The sequence below is a fragment of the Callorhinus ursinus genome, unplaced genomic scaffold (genome assembly GCF_003265705.2).
Source record: "Callorhinus ursinus isolate GAN/ISIS: 27379988/994484 unplaced genomic scaffold, GSC_fseal_2.0 scaffold4, whole genome shotgun sequence".
In the NCBI taxonomy this organism is placed as follows: domain Eukaryota; kingdom Metazoa; phylum Chordata; class Mammalia; order Carnivora; family Otariidae; genus Callorhinus; species Callorhinus ursinus.
The window spans coordinates 4928293-4943349 of record NW_027397066.1 but is presented as its reverse complement, the minus strand read 5'-3'; the positions used below and the strand labels follow the sequence as shown (position 1 = coordinate 4943349).

Sequence of the window (15057 nt, the reverse complement as noted above, 5' to 3'; positions counted from 1 at the left end):
TCTCCACCGCCCGAATCCAGATAGAGGGCCCCCACCGGGAGGCTCCTCGGGCCCTCCGCCCTCCAACAAGGAGGGTTGATATTGCCTGTTCTTGAAGCGCACGGAAACGGAATCACACGGGGTGTGGACTCTTCGGACAGGGTCTCTCTAAAACAGAAGCATCCCCCCTGGACCAGGACACGCAGACACCCGGTGCAGGCTAATAAAGAGCATGGATTTGAAGTGGCATCAGATGATGTACTCGTGCAAGACTGACTTAGCTGGAGGCGGGGCGCTGAGCGGAGGAAGCAAGGACCGGCTTGTGGCCATCACCCCCTCATGCACCCCAGCCCCTTAGAAGCCCGTTCAGCACAGGTGCCAGGATGGCCAAGCGTCCCGGTTTGCTCAGGACATTCCTGGTTTTGCCATTGAAGTCTGGAGTCCCTAGAAACCCTTCAGCCCCAGGAAACCGGAAAAGCTGGTCACCCTGCCTGCGCCTGTGTCTGCCAAACGCCCCTTGGGGCACTCACCCCCGCGCCAGGGTTTACCAGCCCGTTCCTTCCAGTTCCACACGGCATCCCACCCAGGATGTCTGGCAAGCATGAACCTTTTCCAGACTGTCACATGCCCAAGAGTCACCCCTCAAGGGCTGGTACCCACCGCCCCCCTGACCACTGCCCAGCCGGCTACAGCCCTGCCAGGGCTGCACGCAGACGGAGAGTTCACTCCTGCAGAGAGTGCTCGGGCTGCAGGGTGGGCAACCCAGGTCAGGCCCAATAAGCACGTGGCCTCCACGGACATTTAGCCAGGCCTGGAGAAGCATTCCGTGCATTCTGTAGGACAGTGGTTCTTGAATCCAGATTAATGTCACCTGGAAGGCTTACAGATCACTGGGGCCCCCCCAGCAGAGTTTCTGACTCAGTTTCGGGGGGGCTGAGCCCGAGTAGCTGCACTCCAGCAAGTTCCTGAGTGATGCAGATGCTGCTTGTCTGGGGACCCACTTTGAGAACCACCTCTATGGACACATTCACCCACTCAACAAATATGGGTCAATATGCCTGGGGCCCTAAGGAGTTTGCAGTCCAGCAGAGTTCATACAAAAGCATTATTCGGGTACCCAGATGGTGCACTGGATGAATACAAACGTCACGGAGCAAATCAAGCAGGGGTAGGGAAGGGGGTGGGGTGCTATTTTATGTGGGTGCTCCAGGCAGGTGGCGCTGGAGCCCAGAGGGCAGAAGAGTGGGGCACTGAGCTGTGAGCTGGGGAAGCCAGAAGAGGCAGAGCCCAGCCCAGCACCCACAGCGGTTTGCTAGACTTGGAAGGGGGAAGGGAATTCCAAGCAGAGGGGAGAGGGTGCACAGGGACGTGGGGGTGGGGGGACGGGGCAGAGCTCAGAGGGTCTGGAATGTCCCACTGAGGAGCTCACAGGTTTGGGGGTGACATGGGGAGCCTGTGAAGGGTTTTAAGCAGGGAAATAATGAGAGTTTGATTTTGGCAGAAACAGAACGGACTGGCATGGAAGACAAGAAAATTACTTATCCTCAGATACGAGCTCTCGGGCAAGTGATTCAACCTCTCTAGGCCTTGGTTTCCTGATCTGTAGATTGGGGGTAATCGTGTTGCCCACATCTGAGGATCTAACAAGTGACTCTGCACCAAGGGCTCAGAGCGGAGTTGGCATAGAGTACACACCCTATAAAGGATTAGGAAACCCATACGTTTCTAATTCTCTTCCACCTGAGGGAAGGGGTGTGTACCTCAGTGTGGCCATGACCACCCCCCAAGGATCCCCTTGCAAGGTGACGAGACAGAGAGCACCCAAGAATGAGCACAGAACTCAGCTGGGGGACACCTGGCTGGCTCAGTCAGTTAAGCGTCCTCCTTCAGCTCAGGTCATGATCTCAGGGTCCTGGGATTGAGCCCCGCATCGCTTCTCCTTCTGCCTGCCGCTCCCCCTGCTTGTGTTCCCTCTTACCCTGTCTCCCTCTCTCTGTCAAATAAATAAATAAAATCTTTAAAAAAAATCCTATATTCAGCAGCTGCTACTTTTGAAAATTACAGCTTACAGACAATGTACACCTTTCGTCAAGCACAGTAAACCCATTCCTACCTCAGGGCCTTTGGACTTGCTGCTCTCTGCACAGAGTCTGGGGTTTCACCTCCTCATCATTTCCCACCTGTCCTCTCAGCCTTTCTGACACCCTTGGCATTTATTTGTGTTGTGAGTTTCCTCACTGGATTATAAGAGTATGTTCTTCTCCACGAAAGCAGGGACTTGGCTCACTGCCCCAGCCCCAGCGGCCAGACCCGTGCCTGGCACATGATAGGTACTCGACCATCGAAAGCAAGCAGGAAGCCACAACACCTCGCTTTTGCCGGCGCCCTGTTGTCTCAGGGCTTGCTGGAAGGAAACCCTCCCCTCTGCTTGGGCATCGCACCCAGATGACCAACTCCAGGAAATTCTGTTACAGGGAACGGATGTGCTCTGAAGTCTGAGCATCTCTTATGAAGGCACCGAGATGCCGGGCGGGGGGCCCTGTGCCGGTGGCTGTCACACGTGTGGCACTTGGCAGGGGCGGGGAGCAAGGAGCAGCGAGCGCCGTGGCATCTCAGACACCCCTGCACGTGCCACACCAGGAGAGTCTGGCCAGGCATTTCCCCCTCGAGGCAAAGCCTGGAGGCAGAGCTGCTCCAGATTGCCCAGAGTACAGATGAAGAAGCTGAAACCCGAGTGTTAAGCCTTGCCACTGATTCGGGCACCGGGCCCAGAGCAGGGAGGAGGTGGGCCTGGTCCTCTGAAATCTATGGCCCGACGCGACAGAGGAGGGGCTCACCAGGCCTGAGTCAGGGCGACAGGGCGAGGGAAGGAGCGCAAGAAGGAACGAGAGCTCACTTCCTTCCAGAACCAAAAAAGGAATGAGACCCTGCTATGGACCGAACTGCACCCCTGCCCCAAATTCCTAGGCTGGAGCCCTAACCCCCAGTTGAGTGTATTTGGAGATGGGGCCTTCGGAGATACTAAGGTTAAATAAGGTCATGGAATGGGTCCCTGATCTGGTAGGGCCGGTGGCCTTGGAAGAGGAGAACAATCTCTCCCTCCAACCTGCCCTCCCCTGCCCGTCTTCCTTCTCCTCCCGTCCCCCTCGGCCATCTGAGGGCACAGAGAGGAGGCAGCTGTCTGCGAGCCAGGAGGAGCCCTCACCGGCAACCAGATCAGCCAGCCCCTTCCTTGCTCCTGGACCTCCCGCCTCCAGAGCTGGGAGCCACAGATGTCTGTTGTCCAAGTCTCTCGTGTGGCATTTGTTACGATGCCAGAGCAGACAGAGACAGACCCTTACTCCCCTCTGGAACTCACAGCCACAGATCTCTATTTACGAGTCACCAAAACTGAGCAACTTTAATCTGCACGGAATCACCTCTGAATCCTGTAAAATGCAGAATCCGATTCAGTAGGTCTGGGGTGGGGCCCGAGAGTCTGCATTTCTAACAGCTCCCAGGTGAGGTTCCTCCTGATGCTGCTGCTGGTCCAAAGACCACACTTTGAGTAGCAGGGGTCGGCATCCACCAGGATTATTATAGAGAGAGCGTCTCCTTTCAGTGAACTCCAAGCATAGCTAATTGATTTGCATGTCTTGTCTCATCGAAGCCTCCCCAGGAGTCACAGCCGAATACCGCATTGCCCTGGGTCTTTGGGATATACTCACTAGCTCATCATATGTTCCAGACTTCGGCCGTGAGGAGCACCTTCATGAGATGTGAGCCCTCGCGGCGGGTAATGACTTTTCGGTTCAAACATGCAAATGTTGTTCTGCTTTGGGCTGGGTTTTCTGAACAACCCCTCCATGCACTGCACACTCCATCAGCAAGCCCCACAAATGAGGCACAGTGCTGGACCTCAGATGCAAGCCAGCACCCAGCTCCCCGGTCTGGTCCTGCTCCCGCTACACCTACTCGTGGAGACAAGTTGGAGACACTTGGCAATTAAAATAGCCGCCTACACTTGCTGGGAGCATTTCACCTGCAAGAGTCTGTTTAAACCTTACAACATCCCAGTGAGTAGGCATTATTTCCATCCTCACAAGGGCACTGAGGCCCAGAGAGGCCAAGTCACTTGGCCAAGGCCACACAGCTAATATCCAGGAGAACAGGGTTCGAAGCCACACTGTCTGGTGCCAGTGTTTCTCAACCACTCTGCCACCCCAAACTGACCGCGCCATGCTGCACTGCTCTCTGAAATGCTCTTCCCCCTCGGTGGCTGCCTGGTCTCTTCCTAGTTATCTTCAAAGCCTGGCACAGCTGCGCCCTCCACTGGGAACCTTCCCAGACTCCTAACCAATGTCCTGGGCAGGGACATCCTGGCGTAAGAGCCTCAGCCACACGAACCGGTGAGGATCTGTGCTGTGTTTGGGCTTTCCACTGGGCTGGGGGTGCCCCAGGCCACTTTTCACTATCCATGTGACCAAAACAGAGGCGGCTCAGTGGCAATGTCCTTGAAGGCAAATGCCCACGCCTATATCCCTGTGCCAAGATCTCCTCGACGGTCCTGGCCGTAAGCCCCTCCTCCCCCTCCCTCTCGTGCCTCCCCTTCCCTCCCCGCTCCGTCCTGCGATGCCCTGCCCGGCAAGGCTGACCATCACTCTGGTCCTTGTCACTGCAAATTCTTGGTCTCCATCCTCAGGGGCCTGCCCTGCACCAGCAGCTTCCCCACCTACCTGGGCCACGGGGATCCCAAGTCCTCCCTTCCCCCCTTCCACCCCACGTGAACAAAGTGGTCTGCCTTTACCTTCCCTCAGGATTCAAGGTGGCCCTGTGCGTGCGCACAAAGCTGCAGCTTCACCACAGTCACCTCCTTCCCCCCCCCTCCCCCACCCCCTCTGCTCAGAGGCCTGAGCCTGCGCCTCACCCGCTGGTCTGCACCCTGGGCCGACTCATTCCTTCCATCTCAGTCAATGGATTGAGGCCTTTTCCCCCTCTCCTTGCTCTGTCCCCAACCTCCCCCTCGCCCCTCGCTGTGCCAACCTGATCAGGAATCTCTCTAATGAAACCCCCCTCCCTCTACACAGGGTGTGTGTGTGTGCACACCTGTGCACCCCGGCTGAGCAGGAGTGCTGAGGAGCCAATGGCCAGATGCCACCAGCACAGAGCAGGCAGCATGGGGACGGAGGCGACAGCCAGGCCAGGGTCACAGGGGCTGCCTGCGTGTCCTCTCAACCAAACCAAGTTCTGAGTAAAGAGCTCTCCCAGACTGACAGGCCCCCTTCCCCGCCTCCTTCCACCCCGGCACCGCTGGCGTCTGGCTGTGCCCCCCACGTGCCTTCCTCAAATCTGCAGGGGCCTGTGCTCGCTTTGGATACAACCCTCCCTGCCCCTTCCTGACGGCCTGCTCCCTCTGCCTTCTGTGATGTCACCTCCCCTGCTCACCCGGGCCCTTCCTCACTGGTGGGACTCCCTACGAGCTGTGTGACCTGCAGGCACGTGACTCAGACTTCTTGAGCCCCAGCGTTCTCATCAGGGGAATGGACATCATCGTCCCCACCCCACGGGGAGGGGGGGCCGCCATCAAGGGTCCCCGCCGGCGAGCTCCCAACAAGCGTCCCCGTTCTCACCCCCATTATCACCCTGCAGTCCGCGAAGCCTGGCTCCCCGTGTGCTCGGCAGCACGTGACACTCACACAAACCTTGGAATACATTTAGGGTTTCAGAGTCAACGACGAATACAGCTGCCAGGTCCAGTCCTCAAATTAGCCGTCATCCCAAAATACAGCCAAAAGAAAAGGCAAACCGTTCAGCCACGCCTCCTGGTTTTAAAAAGAACCTGACTTTCAAACAGAATACACCTGCTGGAGGGAGAGGTCCCAGGGCAGGGCTGGCTCTGGTTTGCCTGAGGACTCAGCAGGGGTGAGCCATAGGGTTGACATGCGCTTCGGCCCAGCGCCCCCCTCTGCAGACAATGCACACTCTGCGCTGTGAGGACATCCGAGAGAAGACCTGCCTTGGTCCCGGGGAGACTCGCTTGGCTGTCAGCTGTCCGTCAGACATGCCTGGAACACCCAGGGGCCCGCCCGAGGGCTCAGAGGCTGGGAAGAGGGCAAGAGGCGCCTGGTGTGGGCCTGCCCCTCACCTGCTGGGCCTGCTGCAGCAGCTCCATGCGCTCCCGCAGGACCTGGCTGTCGGACTCCCGGCTCTGTCTCAGGATCTGCCGGCGCAGCTTCTCCACGGCGGCCCGCAGGTCCTCCCGTTGGCCCTCGCTCAGCGCCTCGCTGGCCCTCCGCCCGGGCTCCTGCTGCAGCGCGTTGTACAGCGTGGCCTCCAGCTCCTGGATTTTCTGAGGAGCCCAAATCCCAGACAGTGGGAGATCACAAAGGGGCGGACAGTAACGGCCAGGGCAGTGCGGCTCAGGGAGGCAGAGCTGGAGGTCTCAGGCAGGGAGGGGAGGCGTGCGGGGGGCCTCGCGGAGGGGCCAGCAGGCGCAGGCAGGGGTGCGCGGCGGGGGGAGTGAGGGAGCCCCTTTCAGCCCCGTGCACACCTTGTAGAGAACATGTCTTACTCGACTCTGTCAAGAATCGCCCTCCTCTTGTGTAGTAGAGGAAAGGGCCATAAGAGGGAATCATCACAACCGCCCCTTAAAACGTGTGCTTCAGAGAGAGGCTTGTTTTCATTCTGTTCTTGGCGCCCCATGTGTTCCCCCCGCCTTGGGAGCAAACCTCCCCTTTTATCCTGGGTGGCAGTGGGGGAACAAAAAGTCTCCAACTGCACACACGTGGTTTTCAGCCAGCTAGCTCGGAATGCGATTTTCACCTAAAGCAAACAGTGACAGTGTTCTAACTGGGCCCTCCCTGCTAAAAACGCGAGACTCCAGGTGTTAGCAAAGCGGATGAGAGATTAGTGGCCAGTCGAAGGCTCCTTGTGAAAGGCAAGGCTTTTAATCATTAGAGGAAGTTCTTTTCCACTTCACCCCAAGACACTTAAATATAGTTACCTCATAGGGATATCTAGGGACAAAAGAGAGAATTATCTCCTTTGCTGCTTCCCTAAACCCCCACCCACATCATCCTTGAAAGCAAACCCCATCCTGGGCCAGGCTGACCATCGCTCTGGTCATTGTCACTGCAAATTCTTGGTCCCCTCCCTCCGAGGCCTGTCCTACCCCTGCAACTTTCCCCACCACAAGGCTTCTAGGCAAGGGAGCTAAGGAACTAAGGAACTGCTCCTCGTCTTCCTAAGACGGACTAGACCAATCTTCAGTTTGGATGGAAACTGCCAAGAAGAGGCGAGAGGTGGTTAGAGGCAGGGGGGCGGGGGGAGGTTTTCCACGGACAAGCGTCTGCAGCCGTCTGGCCCCCAGCTCGCCCAGCTGCTCTCGTCAGAGCTTGCCTGTGACTGCTGGCTCACCCCCTCCCCATTCAGAGCTGAGCTTCTAGGAGACCGCAGGTCACCAGCTTCCAGCCAGGACCCCACCACCCAATTCCAGAAGCTCCACTGCAGACCTGCCCCATCTCATTCAGCATGATGACAAAGGAATGCAGGTCCGTATGTGGTACCTGCCGTGCCGCCCTCACCCGCCCAGGCATGAGGTACTGCCACCCTCTTGGAGCTTGTTACTTCCCTCACTGTTCAAATCCATCCAGCTTGGCATCAGAACACAACCCCGTCATGGGCCTGAAATCCCCCCTGAGGCTTTGGAACGGTTTTGGGAAGGAACATAGTTTCTACAGGGTGGCAGGATCAGCACGCCCAGGGGCCTCCTCTGCAGAACCAGGACTCAGAGGGACCCCCGGGGCCTTCCTGCGAGCGGTACTTAGACAGCAAAGGGTGGACACCGAGCTTTTCCAAAATGTGTTGGAAATCACCAGTCCTGCCAGAGGCCCCTTGAAAAGTCAGTCCGTGATCCAGTGAGCTTGGCAAAGTGCTTGCTTATGTTCCTCTCAGAGCCCTGGCCCACCTTTCAACCTTCAACACATTAAGGACCCAAGAAGCCCTTCAGAGTTTTCCAAACTTGTTCCATTGGCTTCAGTGCCTACGAATCTCCTGAAATCACATTCCTCAGAGCTTTCTAGGAAATGCTAGGGAGGCAGTGCCACGCGACAGATGGTGTGTGGCGTGGGAAAGGCGTTCTCGAAAGGACCAAGGTGGAGAAGGAGTTGAGGCAAAACCAGCAAGGGAATGGTTGAGTGTGAGCATCCCTCCCCTAGAAGGAGGAGGTATTTCTCTTTTAAGTTGCCGTCCGCACCGTGATAATACCGTGTGCCCAGAAGTAAGCGCTAGAAGAGAAGATGGCCCGTCCCAGTGAGGCTCAATCCCCAGGACCTACGACCTCTCCAGCTCCCCGTCCTCCTCATTCAGGCCTCAGAGCCTGGACACCAAAAGCCGGGGGTCTTGGGGAGGTGGGCCAGCCCTCATGCCCAGGCTCCTGGCTCTCCGTCTTCCTGGACAAGCTCATGGAAACAAGGTCTTGAAAGTCGTTTTTCAGTTGTGGACTCTGCATTTCTCGGGTACGCACCACTTCATAAAATGATCCTAACTACAAATGACTGGGGCAAAGCCTTGCTGGAGACTTTGGGTACCGCACCGCTTCTTCCTGCAAGAAGGGGCACTCAACTCTCCCTTCTCTGTGCCATGGGGACCCCTGGTGGGACCCGGATTTCTCACTCACTGCTGGGAGAGTCCTCAAAACCATATGACACGTGAACCTGGACAGATCCCATTTTAAGCTAATCACCAGGAAGCCCAGGGCAAATTTTGTGACCCAAACGCAATACGGCACAAGTAATTTTTGTTTTGATGATCAGTGGCCTCTACTCTACTTGCTGAGCCTCTGTGTCCCTCGGTGGCTGCCCCTCATTCCTGTGCACAGGAAAACTTGCTCTGGGGTTTTACACATAAACAAGTATTCAAGTGTAACAAACACATAAGAAAGACGGTTTCTTCACACTCGTCTCAAACGATTCCTAGAATTGAATAAGCACGCCTGAAGAAACCATCCCGCTAAGTAAGTACTTTGGAAAGTCATGACTGATTTGGAAAAAAGGGACAATTTCTCTGTATAGTCATTCCGGTCAGAACACAGACAGGGCGTTTTGATGGCACCCACGGGGCCCTGGTGAGGCCCCTAAATGTGGTGTCAGCCCCGAAGGAAAACACAGCCTCTAAGGGAGAGTCTAACAGGCCAAAGCGACCAACCCACTCCCAGTCCTACCAGGTACGCCTGGTCGAGGGCTTCCTTCCTGTAGTCTAGCTCCTCCTCCAGGTAGCCCTTCTGCCTGCTGAACAGGTCCTGAAAAAGAGGAGGGCCCCCACGATCGAGATCAGCCTAAGAACCCATCCCTGTCAGGCTCTGCAGAGCCCCCCACTCACCTCTGCTAGAGAGCGACGGTCCCACCAAGCCGGGGGCCCGCCAGGGGCTCAGGTGAGAAGGGAGGTGATGCTCTGCCCTGCTCACCGCCCCCGGCATGAATCTCCTACAGGAACCTTGCAGGCCCAGGAGCCGTGATCCAGCCTGGCTTTTCTTCCCCGTGGGGGCCCAACTCCAGCAAAGCGACACCCCTCCAACCCGGTGCCCACGCAAGAATCCTTCTCAGTCCCTCTTGTCACGTCCTGGTTGCCCCTGAAGACCATCCCAACAGTTCTCAGATGTGGCTCTGCCTCCCCCCATGACAGCATCCCCCACCTTCCGACCAGTCTCACTGCTGTGCACCTCCTCCCCATGCCCGGGTCACTCTTCCGGTCCCTGCAAGCATGGTCTATCCAGAATGCAAATCTCTACTACTGATTGGAGGGTTCCAAGGTGAGAGTTCCTCTCCTGTGGGCCCTTGACTTCACAGATGAGGAAACAGGGCCAGAGAAGCCCAGTGCCTTGGCCTAGATGCCACGGTGTCATGGTGGCCAAGGACCGACTAGACTTCAAGCCAGGGCCCTCTCACACCACGTGTGCTCCCAGGCTGTAAGCAATTCCTTCTACCTTCTGTTTCCACATCTCATTTCTATTTGCAAAACTTGAATTGGCCTTTGAAGGCTCAAGACCCATTTCTTCCGGGCAGCCCTCTCTGCATCCCCCAGGCTGGGCACAACGGACCCCCCACACGCCATAGCCCCCTGGTGAATAACCGCCACCACTGCAGCTCATCAGGGATCTGTACATGCCAGGCAAGGTGCACAATTGGCTGTGTGTCTCTTATCCCTATGGCCCAGCAAGGTGGAACGTGGAACCCCCCACTTAGCAATGAGGAAATGAAGGGCCAGTCTGTCTTTCCCAAACTCTCATGGCCGTTAAGGAGGCCAGCAAAGATGGGAGGCCCAGCTGTGTGTCTCCGGAGCCACTGGGCCAAGTGCCTCGGCATCACCCACATGCTGTTCCTAATGTCCTCAGGCAGCACCGTGGCTGTTGGCTCCTGAGCACACATCCCCATAGGCTTGTAAGCTAGCTCCTCAAGGCAGGGACTCCACATATTCCTTACTGGACTGCTAATCCTGGCATGGTGCCTGGGATAACAGAGGCTCCAAAAATAGGTATTAAGTGAACAACTGAGTGAGTGAAAGAGTGAACGAATGGATGACAACCACCTGGAACGGCCATTAGGGCAAATGCAAAATTTAGAAATGCATGCAAATAAACGCCTATGAAAATACATGCAAGGGGGCACCTGGGTGGCAGCGGACTCTTGATTTCAGCTCAGCTCATGATCTCAGGGTTGTGAGATTGAGCCCCGTGTCAGGCTCTACGCTGGGCGAGGAGAGTCTGCTTGAGTCTCTCCCTATGTGCACCACCCCCCCGCCCCGCTTGTGCACGCGCTCGCTCTCTCTCTCAAATAAATCAATAAAATCAATCTTAAAAAAAATACATGGGAGGCCTTCCTGAGAAGGAAGCTGTCAGCACCCTTTCCACCCTCCTGCCTCCCAGAGGACTGAGTCTTTTACCTTTTCCCTCTCCAGGTCCAGCATCTTCTGGGTCAGGGCTGCCTCAGTTCCCTCTATTTGCTTCAGCCACTGGAAAACAGCAGGGACAGAGGGCCAGCAAATGAGAACCCATGCTGGCTGGGGGCCTTCCACCAAAGCCATGTGCAGGGGGCCTCCTCCCCGACGAGGCTCCTGGCCTCCTCGGCCCATCCCAGGGTGGCCCTTGAAACAGAATTTCATTGTCTGTACAGATGTTCAGCTTTGACAGATGTTTGCTCAGGGATCAACTGGGTCATGGATATCGATGCGTGCATGCGTGCATGCGTGTGCGTGCATGCGTGCGCGTGTGCGTACCTATGCATGGGCTTGGGTATGTATGTCCAATCGAGCCTGTGTGTCCAGGAGAGGCTTGGTGTGCACGCTCTGGGGGCCTGACTCCATGCAGAGTGGGCCCCTGTGTGCGTCTGGGGGCCGTGCGGCTGGGTGGCTGAATGTCATTGAGGTCTATTGCTAAGTGCCTCGAGGGTGGCTTCATGCTGGGGAATTCATCCAGCCTTCATACCCACCCCATGGCAGAGGCAGCATCACGCATATTATAGGAGAAGACATGGATGCCTAGTTAAGTCACTTGTCCAAGGTCACACAGATGGGCAATGAGGACTTCTAACCCAGCCTGCAAAACCACACCCCTGCAACACACCCAAGTGGCCAGGTGCACTGTGGAGTGAGGGGTGTGCCGAGTCCCAGGGCACGAGGGTGCTGAGGTGGGCGGGCAAGCACCCGCCAAGGGCAGGTCACAGGGACAGTCTACCTCTTCTTGGGTCTGGGCTGGTGGTGAGCAGGAGGTGGGCAGCTATTTCTCGGGATGGAGGTATGTAGGTGTGTCTTTATGAGGAGACCACCTAAGAGATGGGCTGGTGGGGAGACCTGCGGGGGCTTTGATGGGAATGTCTGAGGGCAAGGGGGTGTCCACGTTTGACACCGTGTATGAATGTGTGCACTCAACACAATAGACAGCCTCCTTGCCTCCAGCCTGGGGACCTTTCCTGGCCTCCCAGCCTCCCTCAGCTGCCACGCGAGACTCAGCTGCCTCCTGGCTTTCCTTCTCCTCTCCTTTTAGGGGCTCCCCCTCCCCTTAGAGCCCTGCCCTTTGCTTCTCCCCCTCGCTCCTTGCCCCCCTGGGGATTCTACCTGCCCCTGTGCTCCCTCTGCTCTCTGCAGTGTCCCCCTGCAGCCCAGACCGCCCCACCACATCTCCCTCTGATGCCTCCCTAGCATCCCTGGTCCCTCTGCTGGGGAAGAGCCCTGTTTCACCCAAACCAGGAAGGGGAGCAGCCTTGATTTCTCCTTCCCCTCCCCTACCCATATGCTGGTTCCACCTCCTACTGTCTCAAACACCCTCCTGCAACACATCACTGCCACCACCCCTCCAGGCTCCTGTCTGGACCCAAAGCCTTTCGTGCTTTCGAGTCCGCATGTCCTCTCAAAAACCCACTTCTGCTTAAAGCCCTCGGGGATATCCCATCACTCCTGACAATGGCTGGCCCCCAAGCCAAGCCCGCTCTCCCTGACTGGAATTCACCACCTCTCCCACCCCTGGCCTCAGCCCCAGGCCTTCACTAACACCTACTCAGCCTTCAGGTCAAGTTAGCTGTCACCTCCTCCAGGAAGCCTGCCCTGCTTCCTACCTCCATGGGGTCAGGTGCCCTCCAGGATCCCTATGTCATCCTATGAGTGGTTCTCACAGCACTCACCTGATGGATTGCTGTTGCCTGTTTCCCTCCCACAGAAGCCTGAAGGTGGGGACCATATCAGACGTGTTCTGTTACACTTCCTTACCCAGCACAGGCCCAGGATGAAGCATGAGCCCAACAAACATTTGCTGAACGAGAGCAGACATGAGAGTGTGGGGGGCTGGCGGCGGCGGGGGGGGGGGGGGTGCTGGCTCCACGGAAGGAACAAGACTAGATAAAGCTGTGATCACACAGGCTTCCCCCAACATCAAAGTGAGCTTGGCCCCCAGAGTGGACCCCCAGAGCCAGCAGCAGAAGCAGGCGCCCAAAAGAGAGCATCTCATTAGACGTTACTGAGAGGATGTACAATGTCTTAGAAATAGATCAGCATATTTTGGGTAGGAAAGGAAAGACACTTCATTTTTAATATCCTAATGCAGGCAGTCCTAAAATGAATAAAATTTAAATAGGAAAAAAATCAAAATCCAGTTTTGAATCATTACAACAAGCTGCTCTTAGAATAGGTTTTATAGAATATGCTGTCCAGTTTCTAAAAAAAAAAAGATTTGACATGCATATTAGGCATAGAAAGAAAAACTTGGCAAGTGCTTCTCAGCAACTGAAAGAGGCAAATGAGGACAGAAAATGCTGGCCATGAGCATCCTAGGTACGAAAGGTCATGAATTTCGTATGGAAGAGAGTCCACCAGATAGCCACTGGGCCACACTCCAAGAGTGAGCACCTAAATGCAAGTGGCTCTGCACCACCCTCCAGGAAAGAGGGGTATGGGGACACCTGCCCTCTTCCAAACCCTCAGGGGAGAAGTGAGTCAACCTACAGGGGTGCAGAGAAGAGGACATCCTGTAGGAAGCCAGGTGTCTGCCCACAGGTGCAGGGTCCTGAGCCCCAGAGCTGGAGGGTGGGGGCCCTCTCTCCTCTAAAACCCAACTCTCCCTTCAAGAGGGTCCCAAGACCTTGACCCCAGGCCAACTACTGGAAAGCTTGACTGTGGCCACAGGCCTAAGCTGAATTCACTAATCTATTGTTACCAGTGAGAACATGAAAATTTTTTAAAAACTGCCATCTGTCTGGTTGTTTTGACTATTTCTCAATTGGTTTTAAACTTGAAAGAGCTTCATAAAGAAGAGGTGTGAATTGGGGCTCCTAGGTGGCTCAGTGGGTTAGGCGTTGGAATCTAAATTTTGGCTCAGGTCATGATCTTGGGTTGTGGGATGGAGTCCTGAGTTGGGCTCTGCACTGGGGATGGAGCCTGCTTGGGATTCTCTCTCTTCCTCCCCCTCTGTCCCTCCCCTCACCTCTCTCTCCTTCTCTAAAAATAAATAAATAAAATTTAAAAAAAAAGGAGGTGTGACTCTGATCACCTGTAAACCCTCAGATGTCCTACGTTCAAGCTTCTCTTCTGGGCACGTGCTGTGTACAGAGGACGTGGGGTGGAGAAAGACAGGGCCCCTGACCTTGGACTCTGCTAACCTTCAAGAAGGAACCGGGCTTCCCCAGGCAAGTAGGAGCAAACCCCCAGAGCAAGATGCCCTGGCAAGGTCATCCAGGAGCACCATGTGATGTTCTTAGTTAGAGCTGCACTTCACTTATATGCCACACAAGCGGCATTGTGCCTCCAAAGAGAAAACTGAATTTGCCCTCAGTTTGGTTAGATGCTGACACTGAGTGGCAATTTTTAAAACCACATGCATTTGGGGGGGGGGTCTCTGATCCTGCTGCCAGCTCGTGAGCTCCAGGGTGACCAACTCATGTGTGCTTGCTCAGGGCTGTCCCCACTCCACCACTGACATCTCCATGTCCCAGGAACCCCTCAGTCCCAGGCAAACTGGGCAGTCTGTGCCCCTGGGGGTCCTGTCAGGGCTCTCAGCTGGTCCTGCAGACCCACCTTTGCTCTTGGGGCCACTCCCAGCACCAACACTCCCGCTAGGAGGACAGATAGCAACTCCCAAACCTATGGGATCTTTAGTCACAGACCTGTGGCAGAGCTGAGGTCTCCTAGACCCAATCTGAGAAAATGGGAAAATACTGGTCTGAGTCCAATCTCCAAGGAATGTCCCAGATCTGGAGGTGGGTCCCTCTCACCTCCACCCAGTTGGCTGGTGAAATGTGGCGGGGGGGGGGGGGTGGCGGCCTGTGACAGGGTCAAAGCAGACAGTTGCTGTAGGCCATGCAGGGTTATGACGGGGGCACATTGCTAATCTCGCACAGTTGCTGAGAGGAACAGGGGCCCTATAGATCTGAGGTCGGAAGCCCAAGGCTGCAGGTCTGGACACCCACGATTTGCCGGGCTGTGGAGAGGAATGTATCAGGGAGAAGGGAGCAGCTTGAAAGGGGCTACTCTCAATGAGGCTGTGAACTCCCTACAGGGTGTGGCCCTCCAAGAGACTCTGGGGATTGGAGAGAGGGAGGCCCCCAGGCCTGCTGCCCA

The 15057-nt window shown here is 56.1% G+C and overlaps 1 protein-coding gene across 13 annotated transcripts in view; it reads right to left on the bottom strand.

Moving 5' to 3' along the window:
* Positions 1-15057, bottom strand: part of LOC112835747 (janus kinase and microtubule-interacting protein 1) — a 253704-nt gene that overhangs the window by 133028 nt on the left and 105619 nt on the right. For 12 of the 13 annotated variants that reach the window (XR_012377838.1, XR_012377836.1, XR_012377839.1 and 9 more), the window contains 3 exons: positions 10897-10965; positions 9179-9256; positions 6104-6307 (listed from right to left, as the gene is read on the bottom strand). Coding sequence is in view for 8 of the 13 variants with exons in the window: in XM_073891406.1 (XP_073747507.1) it covers positions 6104-6307; positions 9179-9256; positions 10897-10965 (351 nt within the window). In the remaining 5 variants the exon portion in view is untranslated. The remainder of the gene's footprint in view (positions 1-6103; positions 6308-9178; positions 9257-10896; positions 10966-15057) is intronic. The other variant, XM_073891409.1, reaches the window with a different exon arrangement.